The sequence below is a fragment of the Moschus berezovskii genome, chromosome 14, assembly GCF_049115385.1.
Source record: "Moschus berezovskii isolate FMDL1 chromosome 14, NW_MosBer_1.0, whole genome shotgun sequence".
Classification (NCBI taxonomy): Eukaryota; Metazoa; Chordata; class Mammalia; order Artiodactyla; family Moschidae; genus Moschus; species Moschus berezovskii.
In genome coordinates, this window is record NC_142473.1 from 87,815,194 (window position 1) to 87,836,382 (window position 21,189).

Below are 21,189 nucleotides of genomic sequence, written 5' to 3' on the forward strand. Positions count from 1 at the left end.
TCATTTGACCCAGTATGTCTATGTCTGGCTTTTCATAGGCACACAAAATTGAATTTACAAAATGTTGAGAGCAGCATTATTTGAAAATAGTAATTGAGGCCCAAGCAAGCCAAGTAAGGGCTTCCCAGGTGATACATGGTAAAGAATCCTCTGGCAACGCAAGAGACACAGGAGACATGGGTTTGATCCCTGGATCGGAAAGATCCCCTGGAGCAGGAAAAGCAACCTTCTCCGGTATTCTTGGCTAGAAAATTCCATGAGAGAGGAGCCTGGCTACAGTCTATGGGGTCCAAAAGAACCAGACACGACTTGTGACTAAGCCGCCACGGTAGAGCACACGGAACTCTGCTCAGTGTTAGGTGGCAGCCTGGATGGGAGGGGAATTGAAGGGAGAATGAACTGCTGTGTATACAGTCCCTTTGCTGTTCACCTGAGATTATCACAGCATCGTTAATCGGCTACACTCTATTACAAAAAAAAGTTTAAAAACGAGACAAAGCAAAAAAAAACCCCAATACGTGATCGATGATGTTGCTGCCTTAGGGCACCATGCTGCTCACCCTGACGTATCTTTTCCAAAGGGAGACCTGGAAGAGCATGCTCTCCATCATGGGCCAGAGCAACCACACCAACGTAAGGGAATTTGTCTTCCTGGAACTCACTCACTTCCGGGAACTGGAGCTTTTCCTGTTTGTCGTCTTCCTAGCTGTATACGTCACAACCATGCTGGGCAATGCCCTCATCGTGGCGACCATCACCTGGGAGGCCCACCTCCACACCCCCATGTACTTTCTCCTGCGGAACAAATCAGTCCTGGACATCGTTTTTTCATCCGTCACCGTCCCCAAGTTCCTGGTGGATCTCTTATCAGAGAGGAAAGCCATCTCCTACAATGGCTGCATGGCACAGATCTTTTTCTTCCACTTCGCTGGAGGGGCGGATATTTTCTTCCTGTCTGTGATGGCCTGGGACAGATATCTCGCAATCTCCAGACCCCTGCATTACGTGACCATCATGAGGAGAGAGGTGTGGGTGGGCTTGGTGGTGGCTTCCTGGGTGGGTGGTGCTTTGCACTCCACTGTCCAGATTATTCTGATGCTTCCACTCCCTTTCTGTGGCCCCCGCACCCTGGACGCCTTCTACTGCGACGTGCCCCAGGTGGTTAGACTGGCTTGCACCGACACCTTTGCTCTGGAGCTCCTCCTGATCTCTAACAACGGGCTGGTGACCCTGCTGTGGTTCCTCCTGCTCCTGGGGTCCTACACCGTCACCCTGCTCATGCTGCGATCTCACGCCGGGGAGGGCCGGAGCAAAGCTCTCTCCACCTGCACCTCCCACATCCTGGTGGTGACTCTTCACTTCGTGCCCTGTGTTTACGTCTACTGCCGGCCCTTCACCACGCTGCCCATGGACACAGCTGTGTCCATCAATAACACGGTCATCACTCCCATGCTGAACCCCGTGATCTACACCCTGAGAAACCAGGAGATGAAGGCAGCCATGAGGAGACTGCAGCGGAGGCTTGGGCCTTTTGAGGGCAATATACTACGATGAGCCGTCAGATTGAGACCGGAAATCTAATTTGAGCCTAGTTTGAGGTTTTCTCAAACTACTAGCCTAAGAATCAGGGACAGCTAGCTCTTTGTCCACAGTCATTTCTGTATATCCCCACATCCACTAAGCTCTATTAGAGAAACTCTAAGAACAAAAGGGAGAGATGAGATTGAACATCAGCTTTCGGACTGGGGACTGGGGAGAGGTATGAGGTATAAAGCTGACATCAATAACCTAAGTGCTACCTTTCCTCACTTTTACCATTTGTGATATGGAGCTAACATTGTCTACTTCCAAGCTTGCTGTGAGGATGAAACGTGATCGATGTGGAGAGGATTATGGTTGCAAAGGTTCACACCACTCCTGGCATTAATCAGGCGTACAATCGATGCTCCCTGTGATCTCCATCTCTGTTCCTAAATATGCCTGCGCTGCATGCATGCCTGCTGAGTCGCTTCAGCCGTGTCCAACTCTCTGCGACCCTGTGGACCGTAGGCTGCAGGCTCCTTTGTCCATGTATTTCTCCAGGCAAGAATACTGGAGTGGGTGGCCCTGCCCTCCCCTAGGGGAATATTCCCAACCCAGGGATTGAACCCGCGTCTCTTCTGTCTCCAAATGTACATATATACATATATAGAATGTGGGGGCTTCCCAGGCGGCACTAGTGGTAAAGAACCCGCCTACCAGTTCAGGAGACACAAGAGAGGAGGGTTCGATCCCTGGGTCAGGAAGATCCCTTGGAGAAGGGCACGGCAACCCACTCCAGCATTCTTGCCTGGAGAATCCCACAGACAGAGGAGCCTGGCGGCCTACAACAGTCCATAGGGTCTCAAAGAGTTGGACACGACTGAAGCGACAGCACACACATAGAATGTGGATGTATTCATTTCATATATTTTCTCTCTAACAACTGCTATTTCCAGTTGGTTATTAGAATAATCACTTTTTGATTTACTATTGTGAGTACAGAATCTTCAATATATTTCACCAGTTAGCGAAAAGAGAAGAAATATATTTCGAGTCAGATGTATGCATGAACAAATCTAGAAGTAGATCAAATATTCCCTGTCCTCTGGTTCTACTTTCTTTACACTAAAATTAATCCCAAAAGGACACTCATAATTTGGGGATATGACTGCACAAAATGCACATTTCTTTTATGTTAACCTGAGCTTCCTTCTTTCCCCCATCCCTGCTTTCTAGTTCACCCCCAGAGCTTTCAGAGCTGGAGCAAAGCTGCAGTTCTCATCTACATATGCACAGACAATTTAGGACAAATCGCGTGGCACAAAAAACAAAATCACCTAAGAAGCAACTTTTGACTCACTCAAGGCCCACTCTGTGTACCAGGAAAGGAAAAAAAATAACATATTGCATGCAGAGCCATTTAAGAACAGCCACTGGGTCTGTGCTATAAACCACCTGTCTTCCAAGAATAGGATTCCAAGAAAGTAGGTATCGGTTCAATTCAGTCGCTCAGTCTTGTCCAACTCCTTGCGACCCCATGAACCGCAGTATTCCAGGCCTCCCTGTCCATCACCAACTCCCGGAGTCCACCCAAACCCATGTCCATTGAGTCAGTGATGCCATCCAACCATCTCAACCTCTGTCGTCCCCTTCTCCTCCTGCCCCCAATCTTTCCCAGCATCATAAAGTAGGTATCCGTTCCGTTCCGTCACTCAGTCGTGTCCGACTCTTTGCGACCCCGTGGACTGTAGCCTACCAGGCTTCTCCATCCATGGGATTCTCCAGGTAAGAATACTGGAGTGGGTTACCGTTTCCTTCTTCAAGGGATCTTCCCAACCCAGGGATCGAACCCGGGTCTCCCTCATTGGAGGCAGATGCTTTAACCTCTGAGCCACCAGGGAAGCCCAAAGTAGGTATACAAGGACACAATAAATCTCCTAGCTATTTCTATGCTCACATCAAATTCCACCCTTCTGTCTCCAATAGTCATTCAAAAATAGACCAATAAGTTCATTTGTACCCACAAACTATGGACACCAAGAGGGGGAAGGGGAGGTGGGATAAATTGAGACTGGGACTGCCATACCTGCTATATATAAAATAGGTAACTAATGAGAAGTTAACTAATGAGAGCCTACTGTCCAGCACAAGGAACTCTACTCAACACTCTGTGGTAGCAAAAAGGAGATATATGCGGCTGATTCACTTTGCTGTACAGCGGAAACTAACACGACATTGTAAAGCAACTAAACTCCAGTTTTTAAAAATAGGCCAAAAGAAATAAGGAAGCTGAGGAAACTGCGACATACAGCAATTTTTCGCAAATGTTTATGATCAGTTAATATTCAGTTAAAAAGGTCTTCGTAGGTGACCACACATCTGTGATCTTCTCTGAGTCTTACAGAGACATTGGGCCAGGAATCCTAATCACACTGCCAGTGCTTCTCAAGCTTTCTAAAATTATTGCCCCCCAAAAGAGCTTTTTCAGATATTTTTCCTAATTACTCTCCCTCAAGAAAATTTAATACCAAAGATACACAATACATCTTTTTGTGTTCTGAGGTTGTCTGAAGAAGCACACCTCACTAAAACATCCAAGAATTTTTTGGCTCTCAAGAACCAATTGTTGCCCCCATGGGCATCATAACCACATTGAGAATGAAGGATCATAAGACGTTAGTTGTTGTTCAGTCACTCGGTCGTGTCCAACTCTCCGCGACCCCATGAATCACAGCATGCCAGGCCTCCATGTCCATCACCAACTCCCAGAGTGCACCCAAACTCATGTCCATTGAGTCAGTGATGCCATCCAGCCATCTCATTCTCTGTCGTCCCCTTCTCCTCCTGCCCTCAGTCTTTCCCAGCATCAGAGCCTTTTCTAATGAGTCAGCTCTTTCCATCAGGTGGCCAAAGTATTGACATTAGGCCTTTATATAAATGTTTCCCCAAAACTTGGAGATTCACACAATATTAACGTATGTAGAGTTATGTTGTCTTGGGTCTTGCAAGAATTTGGAAGGCATAGAAATTGGGCATTTTCATGTATGTGTGGACTTGTGTGCAGTAGTGACTTGGGAACTATATAATAAGGCCCACTGGAGCTCCAACACTAGCAGAAGAATGTCCATTCTGTTTCCACACTCACATCCAATAAAATTCCCTTTACTAATTCTCAAATCAGGCTTGGTCCTGAGGGACTGGTGAACACTTTGGGAGAAGGAGAAGAGCCGTGATGACATGACTCCCTAAGGCTGCCTTTTCCAATATGAAGGTTGAAGAGAAGAGGTTGACGTCCAGAATAACTAACCTTCAGAAGAACTTCACCTTCTAACATGCTATTTCCCCAGCAGCATAGACAGACACTGAGGCCCAGCGACCCAGTCTCAGAATGTGTGGATTCCTGCCTGGATACTGAAGGATTTAGGTAAGGACATTGAGCCCTCAGAGTGTGAAGCACTATGGATTACACATAAATGGTAAGACCATGAAAAATATACCTCGTGTATCATACGCTGCAAAAAGCTGAAAACTTTAGGGACCAAAAAAAGTGATATTAACTATTGGGAAAGCAGGACTCTCTTCCTAAGAAGTTACAGAGATGGAGTCAGCATGGTAAGAGAGAAGGCAGTTTGTATTTGATGGAATGACTGAGTTGCATAAAAGGAGTAGAATTTTTTCCAGCTTAGGGTTTGTCATAGGGATCCATGTGGATCATAGATTCCACAAGATGGGTGCTTCCTTTAAAAAGGTGATCTTAACCCCAAATTCTCTTAAAGGAGGTTTCAAAGGCAGCCCCACATCTGTACATTACCTGTGACTCAGTGGGCCTCTTTTGTCTTTGCTCCAGAGGCAGCTTTATTTCCAAACTTGGAGACTCAGCACTAAAGCCTCTGTCTGCTTGTTTAATTCACACAAGTTCACTGGAACAATAATAAGCAAGTTGGTTCAAAGAGAAGCCGTTCTTCTATTGAATAGCATTTTGCTGAGTAACTAGTGCCCCCCCCACACACACACACACACCCCATAAGTAACCCTTCAGGGAAGATACTGTTTGTTTGGATTGGCAGAGGCAGTGGGGTAGTAAGTGGCTGGAACGCCTGTTACTGGAACGTCCTGGGTACTTTACGCAAAGATTGTTAACAGTTTATTCCTTGTGCTGCCCATTGAATAAGTGTTCTGCTTCCCTGTTTACAGAGGGGGAAATTAAAGGAAAGTAAAGGGCTTGCCCAAGTGACAAAGGAGGAAGTGGTAGAATTCCAGCCCTGATGCTCCTCCTAAGCTCTTAAGACTGTCTTACACTGCATCACACTGGATGGTACATAACATTGCATCGTTCTAGACGGTTCTTACATTTTAGAACTGAGGATCCAAGGCACAGAGAGGCAACAGAACTTTCTCAAGGTCACAGAGCTATTTTATAGCCTGGAGCAGAAAACAAATCTCTCTATCCGTAAGGCCAAGTCAAAGGCATTAACAAAGGGTTTCTTATTTTTGTCTCGATCCTTTTTGCTCTTTCACACACAATCTGATGCCAAGGCCTGTAAATCAGGATGTGCACTTATCAGTGAAGTTTATTCATTAATTTAAAAAAAACTACTGAGCACCTAACATGTGCCCCAGACTAAGGAAAGCTTTGATGACATTCAGTTCAGTTCAGTTCAGTTCAGTTGCTCAGTCATGTCCAACTCTCTGCGACCCCATGAATCACAGCACACCAGGCCTCCCTGTCCATCACCAACTCCCGTAGTTCACTCAAACTCACCTCCATCGAGTCGGTGATACCATCCAGCCATCTCATCCTCTCTCATCCCCTTCTCCTCCTGTCCCCAATCCCTCCCAGCATCAGAGTCTTTTCCAAGTGAGTCAACTCGCCGCATGGTGGCCATTAGGATAAAAGAAATACTGAGCAGACAGGACGGGCTCGAGATATAGCAAGGAAATATACTGAACTGAGGAGAGACAGACCTGTTATAGGTTCCAGAAGAGAAGTCAGTGCAGGGAATTATGAGTCATAGAAGGATATCAGGAAAATGTTCACAGAAGAGGAGACTCTGGACCTGAATGTTGAAAGATCGGTTCAGTTCCGTCTCTCAGCCATGTCCGACTCTTCGCGATCCCATGGACTTCAGCATGCCAGGCTTCCCTGTCCATCACCAACTCCAGGAGTCTGAAAGATCACTGCTCATCAATGAGAAGATCATGAGAGTGGGGAGGACAAGAGGAACACAGATCCACAATTGTGGGCCTTCCCTTCTAGTAATACCAATCCTTCAAAATCATCTCTGACATCACCTCCTCCAAGAACTATCCCCTAACACACTGAAAGCAACGTTCTGCGTTACAGACTGCAGGATATAGATTTCCTTTACCCACGAGGCGTGAATTTCCCTTGAAATGCACAAACTATTTGTTAATCTCTGAACACTTCATCTTTTCCTACGCTCAGTGTTCTTAGAAGACTGGATTTGAGTTTATATCCAAAACGTGGCAAAAAGCATCACGCAGTTCTTTACTTTCCCCTCAAGTACCTGTCCTCTGAGATCTGGAAATATTTTCCTCATCCTCTTATTCTCTTTCCCTAAGACCATGCGGCCCTTCCCTCCGACTAACCTTGACATTTACAGCTACTGTGGCAGCCAAGACTGGTCAGCCGGGATTTAAAACAGCGATGATTCAGGGATAAGGAAATCTGATTTGTACATATGCTGACTTTTGCAAGCTAATCTGAAGTTTTACTCACAGGCCTTCGCCAAGATTTAATACAATCCTGTCATCACATTTAGGTTTCAGCTTTAGACATTTGTTAAATGTTGTAGAATAATTCAAAGCTGATTTCGTTTTTCGGAATTTGAAAGTCTGTATAATTAGAGAGTTTTTGGTGGTCAGAAAAGGATATACACCTCTCTGATAATAGGAAATGAAAGTGTGTGAATTAAAAGTATATTATTGAATTTTTTTAAAAAGTTGTGGGCCAGAAAGAGTTTGCATAATGTTTAAAGAGCTGACAAAATAAGCAAATAAATAAAGCCCTGAAATAGGATCAAAGGAAACAGAGCACAAGATAATAATCAAGATGGAAAAAAGCCTTGGATGCAATAAGAGGAGTTTAATCTTTATCTTGTAATAATCTATAAGGGAAAAGAATCTGAAACAGAATAAACAGATAGATGTATAACTGTATCACTTTGCTGTACAGCTAAAACTAACACAACCTTTGTAAATCAACTATACTTCAATAAAAAGAAAAAGAGAGCTTGATCTTTATTCTGTTTACAATAGAGAGCCATTGAAAATTTTCAAACAAAAGAATAAAAAGAAAGAAGTCACTCAGTCGTGTCCGACTCTTTGCAACCCCATGGGCTGTAGCCTACCAGGGTCCTCTGTCCATGGGATTTTCCAGGCAAGAATAGTGGAGTGGGTTGCCATTTCCTTCTCATTCCTTCTCCAGGGGATCTTCCCAATGTGGGGATCAAACCCAGGTCTCCCGCAAAGGAATAAATGAGCCCATTTGTGACTTATAAATATTTATGTATTAATATTTCTTGAAACAACAAAGAGGATGAATCAGAGACAACTACACCAAAGAAAAGACCAGTTCAGAAATAAGGGTTTAACTGAGGACAAAGTTAAGGGAATGCATGAGATACATGAAGACATTGGCGTTTTCGGGAGAGATTCGACAAAGTGTCTAAATTCCTTGCGAGCGGGGTGACTCAGGGAAGTCTCTCGGATGAAGTGTGCTCCTTAATCAGCACAAGCTGTAAGGTGACGATCCCCACAAAGACTGAATAAACTGGGAAAACAAAGTGAAAGCGAACGTCGCTCAGGCGTGTCCGACTCTCTGCTACCTCATGGACTAAACAGTCCTTGGGATTCTCCAGGCCAGAATACTGGAGTGGGTTGCCATTCCCTTCGCCGGGGGATCTTCCCAACCCAGGAATCGAATCCAGGTCTCCCACACTGCAGGCGGATTCTTTACCGTCTGAGTCACCAGAGAAGCCCAGCAAGTAGTCATGTCCTCCAGAGCAAATGGGAGGCAACGTGTGTTTTCCATTTATCCACATAAGTTCTCAAGGCTCTGAAAGCTGGTTTCAGCACAAGCCAAGCGTGATGCATCTCAGCTGGGCAGTAACCTAGGGACCACCCATGTCTATGGTGGTTTCCAGTAACTCAGCTAAGGCTGAGGATGGCTTTTTTCTCAAACTCTGAGTTAACTACTCTCAATTTTTTTAATTGTTTTTTATTTTTGGCTGTGCTGGCTTCATTGCTGTGCGGGCATTTCTGTCATTGCGGTGGGCGGGGACTCCTCTGGGTTGCAGCGTGTGGCTTCTCCTGGCATGGAGCAGGGGCTCCAGGGTGCTCAAACCTCAGTTGCATGTGGGCTCATTAGTTGCAGTTCCCAGGCTCTAGAGCACAGGCTGGATAGTTGTGGCTCTGACTCATCAAGACACAGGAAATCCACAACTGCTTATACAAAACCTTCCTTTCCTCAGAAACTTGTAGAATCAACTTGAGCAGAACCCAAAGACTCCCCAGTGAAGACAGGAGGGAAACAAGCCTCCTACCTGTACTAGTCGGGGAGCTGAAGCAAGTAGAACCGAGTGATTTTTCCAGGTAACAGAACAAGTTCATGTAGAATAAGATAAGTGATTGATTGATTGATTTTTTTGATGTGAACACACTGCTGTGTTTCCTTACTGTCTTTACTTCTGGCTGCGCTGGGTCTTCACTGTTGCGTGTGGGCGACTCTCCAGCTGCAGCACACAGGCTCCTCATTGTAGGGGCTTCTCTCAGCGTGGAGCACAGGCTGCAGGCACGAGGACTTCAGTAGTTGTGGCTCATCGGCTCAGTTGCTCTGTGGCATGTGGAATCTTCCAGGAACAGGGATCGAACTCAGGTCCCCTGCATTGGCAGATGGATTCCTATCCTCTCTGCCACCAGAAAAGCCCAAGATATGTGGTCTTTTTAAATTATGTATGTCCAATTTCTGCATAAGAGGTAAAGTTTTGCCTGATTTAATTTTCTCAGTAATGTCATTATTTCCTTCAAAGCTGTACGTGTGTGTTAGTCACTCAGTCGTGTCCGACTCAGTGTGACCCCATGGACTCTAGCCTGCCAGGCTCCTCTGTCCATGGAATTCTCCAGGCAAGAATACTGGAGTGGGTTGCCATTCTCCTCTCCATCAAAGCTGTACATGGAGGAATAAATGTCATCCAATGGCCTTGAAAAATCACACCAGGGTGTCTGAATTTATCCTTTGTGGACTTACCCAATCTCAAGAGCTGAGTGCGCTCCTATTTTTCCTTTTATCTATGGTTTATGTAACAACTGTGTTAGCAAATGTTGCCATCATGGTCACTGTGAGCTGCGAGTCCCGCCTTCAGACCCCCATGTACTTCCTGCTCCGCAACCTCTCCGTCCTGGACATCTGCTTCTCCTCCATCACCGCCCCCAAGGTCCTGGCGGACCTTCTTTCGGAGAGAAAGACCATCTCCTTCAGAGGCTGCCTCACGCAGATGTTTTTCTTCCACCTCCTCGGGGGCGCAGACATCTTCTCTCTCTCGGTCATGGCCTTTGACCGCTACGTGGCCATCTCCAGGCCCCTTCACTATGTGACCATCATGAGTCGGGGGCGGTGCACTGCCCTCGTCGTGGCCTCCTGGGCGGGGGGCTTCGTCCACTCCATCGTGCAGATCTCCCTCTTGCTCCCCCTCCCCTTCTGCGGACCCAACATTGTGGACGGTTTCTACTGCGACGTCCCCCAGGTCCTCACACTCGCCTGCACTGACACATCCTCTCTGGAGCTTCTGATGATTTCCAACAATGGCCTGGTCACCACCCTGTGGTTCGTCCTGCTTCTTGTGTCCTACACAGTCATCCTGACGATGCTGAGGTCCCACTCTGGGGAGGGCAGGAGGAAAGCCATCTCCACCTGCACCGCCCACATCACGGTGGTCACCCTGCACTTCGTGCCCTGCATCTACGTCTACGCCCGGCCCTTCTCTGCCCTCCCCATGGACAGAGCTGTTTCCGTCACCTTCACTCTCATCATTCCTGTCCTGAACCCCCTGATCTACACCCTGAGGAACCAGGAGATGAAGGCAGCCATGAGGAGACTGAAGAGGAGATTCATGCTTTCTGAAAGGGGATAGTCTCCTTATAGATTGTGAATCAAGATGTAAGTATATATTTGAAATATTTTCTTAAAATATTAGCTGTCATATTCAGGGGCTCAACTGTACATAAACAATTAACTAGACCGGGATGGCACAGATACAAAGGACTGGTGGCCTGGAACACCTGTATCGGAAAGGAACGCCTGCAGGAAGTTACGGGGAAGAACCTAGTTCTTGAAGAGTAATTGACAGCAAGCCAGGCACGATGCAGACTGCACTAGAAATGGGTGTCCAGACAATGGGTTAAGGACAGCACTCTGACATCCAGGCAGGCAGGAGGCCACGGGGACCTCTGTCTCAACATGGTAGGGATACAGTTTCTGGGTCCCAGTGCAACAATAGTTAGCCTTTGACTATTTACTAAGCATATGCTCAGTACCAAACACTGGGAACATTCTTCTTTATCATTTCTGTTTTGTCAGCAGCTTTGGGCCTACTCTTTCAGTCAGCTCATCTGTAAAATACATCGGCACAGCCCCCCACAACATCTGTTACATGCAAAGGGTCTTAGTTTTGAAGGATCTCCATTGCCTGCCACTCTCTGTGACTTTGTCAGACTTAGACGTGACCTGGGACTTACACCATCTGATTTGGTGAAGTGGCCACATGTAACTACAGTCAATGGGACTGCCTGCCCTGCTGTCCACAACACCGCCTCAGGCATAAGTTAGTTTGGTTGAAAAAAGAAAAATGCACATCCAAGCCAATAAATGCTTTTATTTTTCCTATGTGTACCTGTTTATCATTTCCCTTATCACTGTGCTTTAAAAATTCCATAAAACTTCAAATTAGTACATCTAATTCTCCTTTATATTCTCACGGTCTAGAATAGTGTCTGACCCATGAAAGCTTTAAATAAGTGTTTCAAATACGTGGAAAGGGATGAAATGAATGTATGTAAGAATATAATACCAAATTCTACTTAATCCTGGTTTCTTAGTATTTAAAGATGACATTACGTCTTCAGGAGCTTCCCTGGTGGTCCAGTGGTTAAGAATCCTCACTTCCACTGCATAGGTTTGATAGGGGGCATAGGTGTGATCCCTGGTTAGTAATCTGACCCCACATGTTGTATGACACAGCCAAAAAAATAAAATAACTTTGACTTTACTTCTTGAACAGACACTCCTTCATGGAAGTCAAAGGAAAAGGAAATGATTGAATCTGAGTGTACTATGATCTTGCACTCTAGGCTTTATACAGGACCACATCCCTTTATTTTAATTTACTAGAAGCAGGTAGATTTTCTAATTTCTTGAAATGTAGAAAGATAATACAGTGCATGTATTGTAGATTACACTGTTTCTCTCATGTCACACCAAGTGAATTGTTTCTACTTCATGAAATGAGACACAGATGGAACTTCAAGTATTTTCTATGGCAACTACACTTACCATATTTTAATTGAAAATGTCATCCACTGTAAAATACATTTGCCACTCTAATAACAGCTGCTGCTGCTAAGTCACATCAGTTGTGTCCGACTCTGTGCAACCCCATAGACGGCAGCCCACCAGGCTCCCCCATCCCTGGGATTCTCCAGGCAAGAACACTGGAGTGGGTTGCCATTTCCTTCTCCAATGCATGGAAGTGAAAAGTGAAAGTGAAGTCGCTCAGTCGTGTCTGACTCCTCGCAACCCCTGGACTGTAGCCCATAAGGCTCCTCCATCCACGGGATTCTCCAGGCAAGAGTATCGGAGTGGGTTGCCATTGCCTTCTCCGCTAATAACAGCTAGGTAGTAAAAAAGAATAGCTACCATATTACACATACTCACTGATTTTAAGATGCATCTTAATTTCAGGGACATTTAAATGTGAAGGAAAGAAAAGATTCATCTTATAATTTAACAAACTCAATATTTAAAAAAATACAAAATAATCAATCCCTGTCTCATGCACACACTTACATACACTTTCCCAAAGAGAGACAGAAATAAAGCAAACAAGTTTTATTTTGCCAACCCTATGTTTCAGGAGCACAAAAAACTGCCATTAATTCAGTAGTACATAACAGACTGTTTCTAACCAGATTCTGACTACCTATAACACATTTATTATTATGGGCATTATGTTTATATATTATTTATATTTTTTTCTTAGTATTAAAAGAAATTTTGGAACTCCAGTGTTTCCTCGCTTTAGGGACCAAAGTTCCTACTGTGGGAGTAAAGAAAATATTTCTCTTATCTTATGGAAACCTGATAAGGTATTCCCTTCTAGGAAACATCCTATTATTCCCCAAAGACCCAGCCACACTCAAGAGTTACCCTTCTTTGGTGGAACAAATAAATACATGCTATGAACTTGTAGCCTACTAAAGAAGAGAAGACTTAAAGCATTGAAATGTAGTCTTAAAAATTTACAGGATGGAAGAGACCATATAATTTCCATAGAAAATATAGTTAATAAAAGTTCACCAAAAGAGAAAATGCTTTAGCAAATCAATAATTATAGATGGACTGAAAAAATTGCCAAAGACAGATCCTCTGAAAAAATTTTAGACCCAAATAACTTTGTGGATGATTTCCAATAAATATTCAAGGATCCAGTAATTCCAATTTTCTTATAAATTTTAGAACACTTCTTAATACATTCTATAAGGATATCATAACCCTGCTGACAAACTAGATAATAGCATCTAATTGATCTAATAATATCTATCTATAATATATATCTAATAATAATAATCTAATAATATATCTAACATAGGTAAACACACCAATCACATCTTTAGAGATAGATGTAAAATTCTTGTAAAATATTAGCAAGTTTCGCAGCAATGCATTATGTAATAACAGCAAGGTCAAGTAGAATTTATTCTAGTTTCAAAGATAAATATTAATATAATTCACTGCAATTATAGATTAAAATATGAAAATGTGCAATTATTTCAGTGACTCAGAAAATATTCATCATAAATCAGCCCACATCACTGGAAAGCAAAACATACTGAAGAAGCCAGGAATTGGAAAAAAAAGTGACCACCTCAATAAAGATTATTAACAAAAACTATATAGCAAGTATTATGTCTGTGCTCACTCTTTGGGATTCCATAGACCGTAGCCCACCAGGCTCCTTGGAGCTGTCCTTGGAAATCTCTAGTCAAGTGGGTTAGCTAGTACCATCTCCAGGAGATATTCCCCCCTGGGAATCAAACCCAGGTCTTCTGCATTGCAGTTAGATTCTTTACCAGCTGAGCCACCAAAACTGTTAAGTAACCAAAAGTCTGAAGTAGGATAACAACCAGATTAAGATTATCCGGATTTATGAAATATTATTAAAAGATCCAACCCCATGAATTCAGTAACCTTTTTTTATTTGAAAGCTTATTGAAAATATTAACTATTTGGGTACCTGATTTTAAAAATAAATCTAATGTAAAGGCTAGTCCACAGGCGAAGTGGGCCTTCTTATAATCCAGCCAGCAGCTATGGAGCACCACTACAAGCCCTGGTAGCCGTTATGACCTTTCATTAAGAGGCCTCATGTTCTGAACACAGGTATGCTTTAATTTAGATAGACATTAAGATTTAGTTCTGAAATCTGAGGACACAATCCACAAGATAAGATCATAGTATTTTCTTCTGTTACAAAGATCCAGTGTGATAATTCCTCCATATTACACTACCTTTCCAGACAGGCAGAAATTCTGCTTGCAAAAACACAGAACAAAATTGCTCAGAACGTTTAAAGCTCATATTTGAAAAGCAGTTCACAATATTACATCTGAATTGCACAGAAGACTCCAGTGATCACTAGGAAATCTACCAGTCCAGTTTTTCCAACTCAAGCGGGTCCAAATATTACACTTAATGACTAAATATTAAAACAGTTTTTATGACTGTCCTGAAATAGAGGATGATGCCTACTATCACCACTAATATTAATTACTGTGCTTCAATTCATTTGCAATTCAAAAACACAAGAAAAATGACAAAGCATGGAAATGGGAAAATTGGGGGCGGTCATTATTCTCAGATATTGAGATGTTACACCACAAGTTCTGTAAGGAATTCACTGAAATATTATTGAAAATAACCAAAGAATTCAACTCAATGGTAACACATAAAATCAAATTACATGTACCATTGTTTTCCAATACACCATCAATATCCATAGAGAAAAAGTAATAAGAGCTATTTTAGGCAAAATGAAAGACCACATATCATGAAACAAAGTCCTGATTTAAACTTGCACGCGCATTGCTTCTTGCCAATATCCACTTACATGCATATCAGAATTCACAAGAAGAAAAGGGAAAGGCTCAGGACAAAAAATAAATATAAAGCGGAAAACCAGAAAATTGAATACTCCTCCACCAGTGGAAGGGTAAGCTGGATTAAAAAATCGTCCCACCAGCAAAGATCAGAGTGAAACTTGTTTGCCTCAACCTGAACTTCGTTTGGAAAAAGAGTCATCTCTTCTGAGAATTCAAAACCCTGACATAAGTCTCAGATTCAAGTTTGCACAGCCTATGAAACAGGAAACACCAAAAGGAAGAATTAACAGCAATGCAGGGTTAATAATGCCTTGTGATGCCTGAAAGAAACAAATACTCCCCTTATCTGAAGGAATGCACACCAAACCTAAGCCTTTGAAGATGTCCACATAAATAGCTTGAGCACAAATCCGTAGAACAAAATTTTAAATGCATGCAGAGACAAGTCAGTATTAGCAAGAATCAAAAGAAACAGCCAAGGGCTTCCCTGGTGGTCCAGTGGTTCAGAATCCATCTTCCGACGCAGGGGAGAAGGGTTCAATCCCTGGTCAGGGAACCGAGATCCCACACGCCGCAGGGCAGTTGAGCCCGTGGGCAGCAAAGAGTCAGCAAGCCACAGCAAAGACCAACACAGTCAAATAAATAAATAAAACAACCAAAGCACAATGTGACCCTCAAGGTCTTAGAATGCTGAAGTAATCAGATACAGAACACAACGTAAATTCAAACCTAAAAACGAAAACTGAAGTTTTTAAATGAGCAAGAAGAAAGATAATAAAAGAGAAAAGTAAATTTGTAAACAGAATAAAATAAAACTTCTAGAAATGAAAGCTGAATATGAACTGAATAACTCCCTGAAATGGGACACAGATGAGACAGAATACACAAGAAGGATGGTTGAGATACGTAGGAAAGAAGATGGATGAATCTAATAAATAATATATCTGACATGAGTTCCAGAGTGAAAAAAATAAGATGAATGAAAAAACAATAGAAAGGGTCACTATTTTACGGGATATAACGGGGAAATTTCCACGACTGATAAAAAATACAAATTCTCAGATTCATAACACATCATCCTAGAATACTTGAGGAATAGAATCACATATAGTCACAAAACTGTAAATCACAAAAGTCAAAATGAGCATCACTTCTATACACTCACAAGTCTATCAGAAAAATTAAGAAAACAACTGAATTTACAACTGCATCAAAAGAGTAAAATACATAGGAATAAATTTAACTAAAGAGATGAAATATCTGCTCACTGAAAACTATAAAATACTGATTAAAGAAATTGAATAAAATACTAATAAATGGAAAGATAATCCCTGCTAATGGACTGGGAGAATTCATATTACAAAACTTACATTCTGCTCGAAGATAGCTACAGATTCCATGTAAACCCCATCAAAATTCCAAAAGCAATTTTCACAAAAATAGAAAAGCAATCCTTAAATTTGTGTGCTACCACAGAAGACTCCATAGTCAAAGCACTCCTGAGAAAGAAAAACGCTAGAGGCATCACACTTCTTATTTGAAACTATACTATAAAGCTATAGTAATCAAAACAGCATAATACCAGCATAAAAACAGAGAGACCAAAGGAACAGAATCAAGAGCCCAGAAATAAATCCACACAATTGCAATCATTTAATTTATGGGGCCAGAGGTGGGGGGAAACCAATAATAAACTATGGGGAAAGGACACTCGGTTCAATCAGTGTGGCTGGGAAAACTGGATAACCACACACATAATATCAAGATTGGACTCACGTCTCACATCACTCACAAACATTCACCTGCATGGATTGAATATTTCAGGATAAGACCTGATACCACAAAACTCCCAGAAGGAAAATGGGGGGAAATCTCCTTGATGTTGGTCTTGGCAATGATTTTTTTAATCTGACACCAAAAGCACAAGCCACAAAGCAAAAAGTAACAAATGGGGCTGCATCAAGTTAAAAGCTTCTCAACCTAATGTCCATCAACAGATGAATAAACAAAGAAGACGTCATACACATATATAATGGAATAGTAATTAGCCATTAAAAAGAATGAAATAATGCCATGTGCAGCAACATAGATAAACCTGGAGATTATCACACTAAGTGAAGTAAATCAGATAAAGGCGAATATCATATGATATCACTGATACATGGAACCTTTAAAAAAATTATACAAATGAACTTACTTACAAAACAGAATCAGATTCACAGATTTAGAGAACAAACATATGATTACTTGTGGGGGAAGAGTCCAGAGAGGGGACAGATTGGGAATTTGGGATTGACATGCACATAGTGCTATAATTACAATAAAATGTATTTCCATGGGGAAAAAAGCTAAAAAGTATCTGCAAAACAAAATACATAATCAACAAATGAAAAAACTAAGTAAAGAATGGGAGAAGATATTTATAAATCATATATCAGGTAAAGGGTTAATATCCAAAATGTATAAAGAGCTCACACAATTCAATAGCAGGAAAAAAAATTCAATTTTAAAACAGGCAAAGGAACTGAATAGATCTTTTTCCAAACAAGACATACAAATGTCAACAGGTATATGACAAGGTGCTCAACATCACAAAACATCAGAGAAATGCAAATCAAACTCACAATGAGATATTACTCAGCATCTGGAGTAGGTTGCCATTTCCTTCTCCAGGGGATCTTCCCAACCCAGGGATCAAACCCAGGTGACCCTCTATTAGAATAGCTAATCAAAACGACATGAGGTAAGTGTCAGCAAGGATATGGAGGAGAGGAAATCCTTGTACTCTCTTAGTGGGAATATAAATCGGTACAGCCACTTTGAAAAACAATATAGAGGTTTCTCAAGAAATTGAAAGTAGAAATACAAATGATCTAGCAATTCCACCTCTGGGTATATATCCAGAAGAAATGAAATCAGAATCTAGAAGAAGTATAAGAACTCCCATGGTCATTGTAGCTTATTCACAATGCTGCTGCTGCTACTGCTGCTAAGTCGCTTCAGTCGTGTCTGACTCTGTGCGACCCAATAGACGGCAGCCCACCAGGCTCCCCCCATCCCTGGGATTCTCCAGGCAAGAACACTGGAGTGGGTTGCCATTTCCTTCTCCAATGTAGGAAAGGAAAAGTGAAAATGAAGTCACTCAGTCGTGTCCGACTCTTAGCGACCCCATGGACTGCAGCCTACCAGGCTCCTCCGTCCATGGGATTTTCCAGGCGAGAGTACTGGAGTGGGTTGCCATTGCAATACCCAAGATATAAAAACAATCTAAGTGTCCATCAGAGAATAAATGGATAAAGATGTGGATAAATATATATACAATATATATATTATATAAATAAATATAAATATATAAAAATATACATTTAAATAAATTATATATATTATTACATGTATATTATATATTATGTGTTAGTATATATTATACATATAATATATTATACTGTATTGTAATTAAATATTATATTTACAATTATCATATTATTTTATTGATATAATATATGACAATATTATATAATATAATATATTATATATATTATATTTATATTATATTCAGTTCAGTTCAGTCGCTCAGTCATGTCCGACTCTTTGCGACCCCATGAATCACAGCACGCCAGGCCTCCCTGTCCATCACCAACTCCCGGAGTTCACTCAAACTCATGTCCATCGAGTTGGTGATGCCATCCAGCCATCTCATTCTCTGTCATCCCCTTCTCCTCCCGCCCCCAATCCTTCCCAGCATCAGAGTCTTTTCCAATGAGTCAACTCGTCGCATGAGGTGGCCAAAGTATTGGAGTTTCAGCTTTAGCATCAGTCCTTCCAATGAACACCCAGGACTGGTCTCCTTTAGAATGGACTGGTTGGATCTCCTTGCAGTCCAAGGGACTCTCAAGAGTCTTCTCATATATTATTATTATTTATTGACTGAACCACCAGGGCATAAGTCAATTATATTTCTACAAAGGGGGGAAAAATACTCATCTCAACACACAACAATTATCCATATAGTTTTTATCATGTAGACTAGTTTAATGTACTAAAGCAAAATCAAAAGCAGGTATATTCAAACCCATCAGCATTCTAGAAACAAAGCACATTCTGTATGAAATGAGATCGTTTAATAAATTGAATTAGTATTAAATTAGTATGACTGTGTGGACAGCTCCACTAATGTCCTCATCTTGCTGTGTGGAAGCTGAGAGATTCCGTGTGGATTCACTATTGGAAGACAAGGACGCCGTGTGGTCCCCAAGCATCATCTAAGTCATGTTTCTCTATATGAGGAGACCCATGAGACTATGAGTGCCCTGTGTAGACTCAGAGACCAGACGAACAGCCAAGCATTTGAGGTCCAGTTTTCTTTCTCTAGTTTTTGGCAATGGAATTAAAACTCACTTGTCTGTGGTGTCCTCTGAGCCTGACACCCCAGCAGAATTGGACCTTTAAGTCTCTCAGGAACAGTCACTGTCATGTGTTAACAAAGTTCTGATTGAGCTGTGGACAAAGGCATAGATTTCACCTACTGCCTCTAAATAATCTGGACACCAATTAAAATGTGTCCATGCATCTGTGTGTATGTTTGTGCATGTATCTTGGTGCTTTTTAATAGCTCCCATTGAAAATTCATCACCAAGAACAAGCTCAGGCACTTGCTTCCCTTCCTTGTCCAATAATATTCCCTTTCCAGTTCTTATATGAGGCCAGATGTTAAGGGAGTTGTGTGTAAGACACGGTGAGAGAACCTTGAAGATGTGAATCTTTGAATCTGCTCTTTCCCTCTTGAAAGGGGAGGAAAGACACTTTAGTCTCCAAAGGGCTTTACCTTCAGAAACAAAATTTTCAAGAATTAATGTCACCAGCATTTTGTTCTGCACTTGAGCCAATGGCATACGCTTCAGACTTGGAGTTTCAGAATCAAAGGAATTAGGTAAAGACATTTAACTTCTAGCTAAGTTTAAAGATTATGCATAGAGAAGTTGAGACGTCATTACTGACTTTGTGGAAACAGTTTGATGTTAATACCTCTCCGTTCTATGAAATGTTTCAGAGCTAAGATAGTCTTCTCAGTGACAGAGACAGCAAGGTGTGTGTTGACCATTGGAAAGCGGGTGTTATGTTAAGAGGAATACAGAAACATGATCCATTCAGTGGGATTTCAGAGACCCTTTCTACCAACGGCTTATGTTCAAACAGACTTTATCAACACTTCTGTTATACAAAATTAGTATGTGTGTTTATATATGTGTGTGTGTGTATTTAATATATATCATTCTAATGACACCAGAGTCTCCCCCTGCTGTGATCCCCCTGCTCTTTATCCTTGACCCTCAGAAGGAAAGAGGCAACGGAGAGCTTGCCTGATACAGTCTGGACCACATCTCAGAACTGGGTCACTGTCCTTATTGTCTCCCTCAGATTCAAACAAGAATCACGTCTGTTATACAAGATGTATATGTTCCGGAGATTTGCTGTGCACGACTGTGGCCACAGTTAACAATAACTAAGCCCGCATTTGAAAGTTTTGATAAGAGGGTAGCTCTCATGTTTGTGTTTTGAGCACAGTAAGCAATATTAAAACGCCCTTTGAGGTTTGGATTTGCACCCTGCTTCAGCCTGGAGTACCGAAGTTCACGCGGCCACAAAGAGTCGGGCACAATGGAGCAGCTGAACGTCATTTCAGCCTGTCCTCCGACAGCAGGTATAAAACATCTTAAAACAATTATTAAGTAAATTGTCTCATCAGTATAATCACAGTGACAAGTTACCTACACAAAATTACAAACTGCAGTTTTAAGAAATTCTATATAAAACGGCCTCGTCAAAGGAAACTGACTCATACACAGCAACACTGTAATCACAAACAGGTGATCTCTTTTTTCAGCAAGTCAACAGAATGTTTAGGGAATTCCCTGGTGACAGATGGTAAAGTATCTGCCTGCAATGCAGGAGACCTAGGTTCAATCCCTGGGTCAGGAAGATCCGGAGGAGGGCATAGCACCCCACTCCAGTATTCTTGCCTGGAGAATCCTCATGGACAGAGGAGCCCGGTAGGCTACAGTCCATGGGGTTGCAAAGAGTCAGTCACGACTGAGCAACTAAGCACAGCAACAGAACATTCACTAAAAGCATGTTGAACTCGTAGACTATCAGCTCACAGTGCCTGGAACTATGTCTTCTCTTTTAATACAAAGATATGGTTTGAATATGAAAACTGCTTCAGACAGCCCCTGACACCAATGGAGAATGAACTTATGATTGCCAGGGGGAAAGAAG

The 21,189-nt window shown here is 42.1% G+C and overlaps 2 protein-coding genes across 2 annotated transcripts; both read left to right on the top strand.

Moving 5' to 3' along the window:
• Positions 1–609: 609 nt before the first annotated feature.
• On the top strand, positions 610–1,554 carry OR4D6 (olfactory receptor family 4 subfamily D member 6). The gene has a single exon (XM_055422802.2). It carries the CDS (start codon positions 610–612, stop codon positions 1,552–1,554), a length of 945 nt encoding a protein of 314 aa, XP_055278777.2.
• An 8,183-nt stretch (positions 1,555–9,737) lies between these two features.
• On the top strand, positions 9,738–10,673 carry LOC129554194 (olfactory receptor 4D9-like). Its single transcript, XM_055422803.2, has one exon. It carries the CDS (start codon positions 9,738–9,740, stop codon positions 10,671–10,673), a length of 936 nt encoding a protein of 311 aa, XP_055278778.2.
• The last annotated feature ends 10,516 nt before the right edge of the window (positions 10,674–21,189 follow it).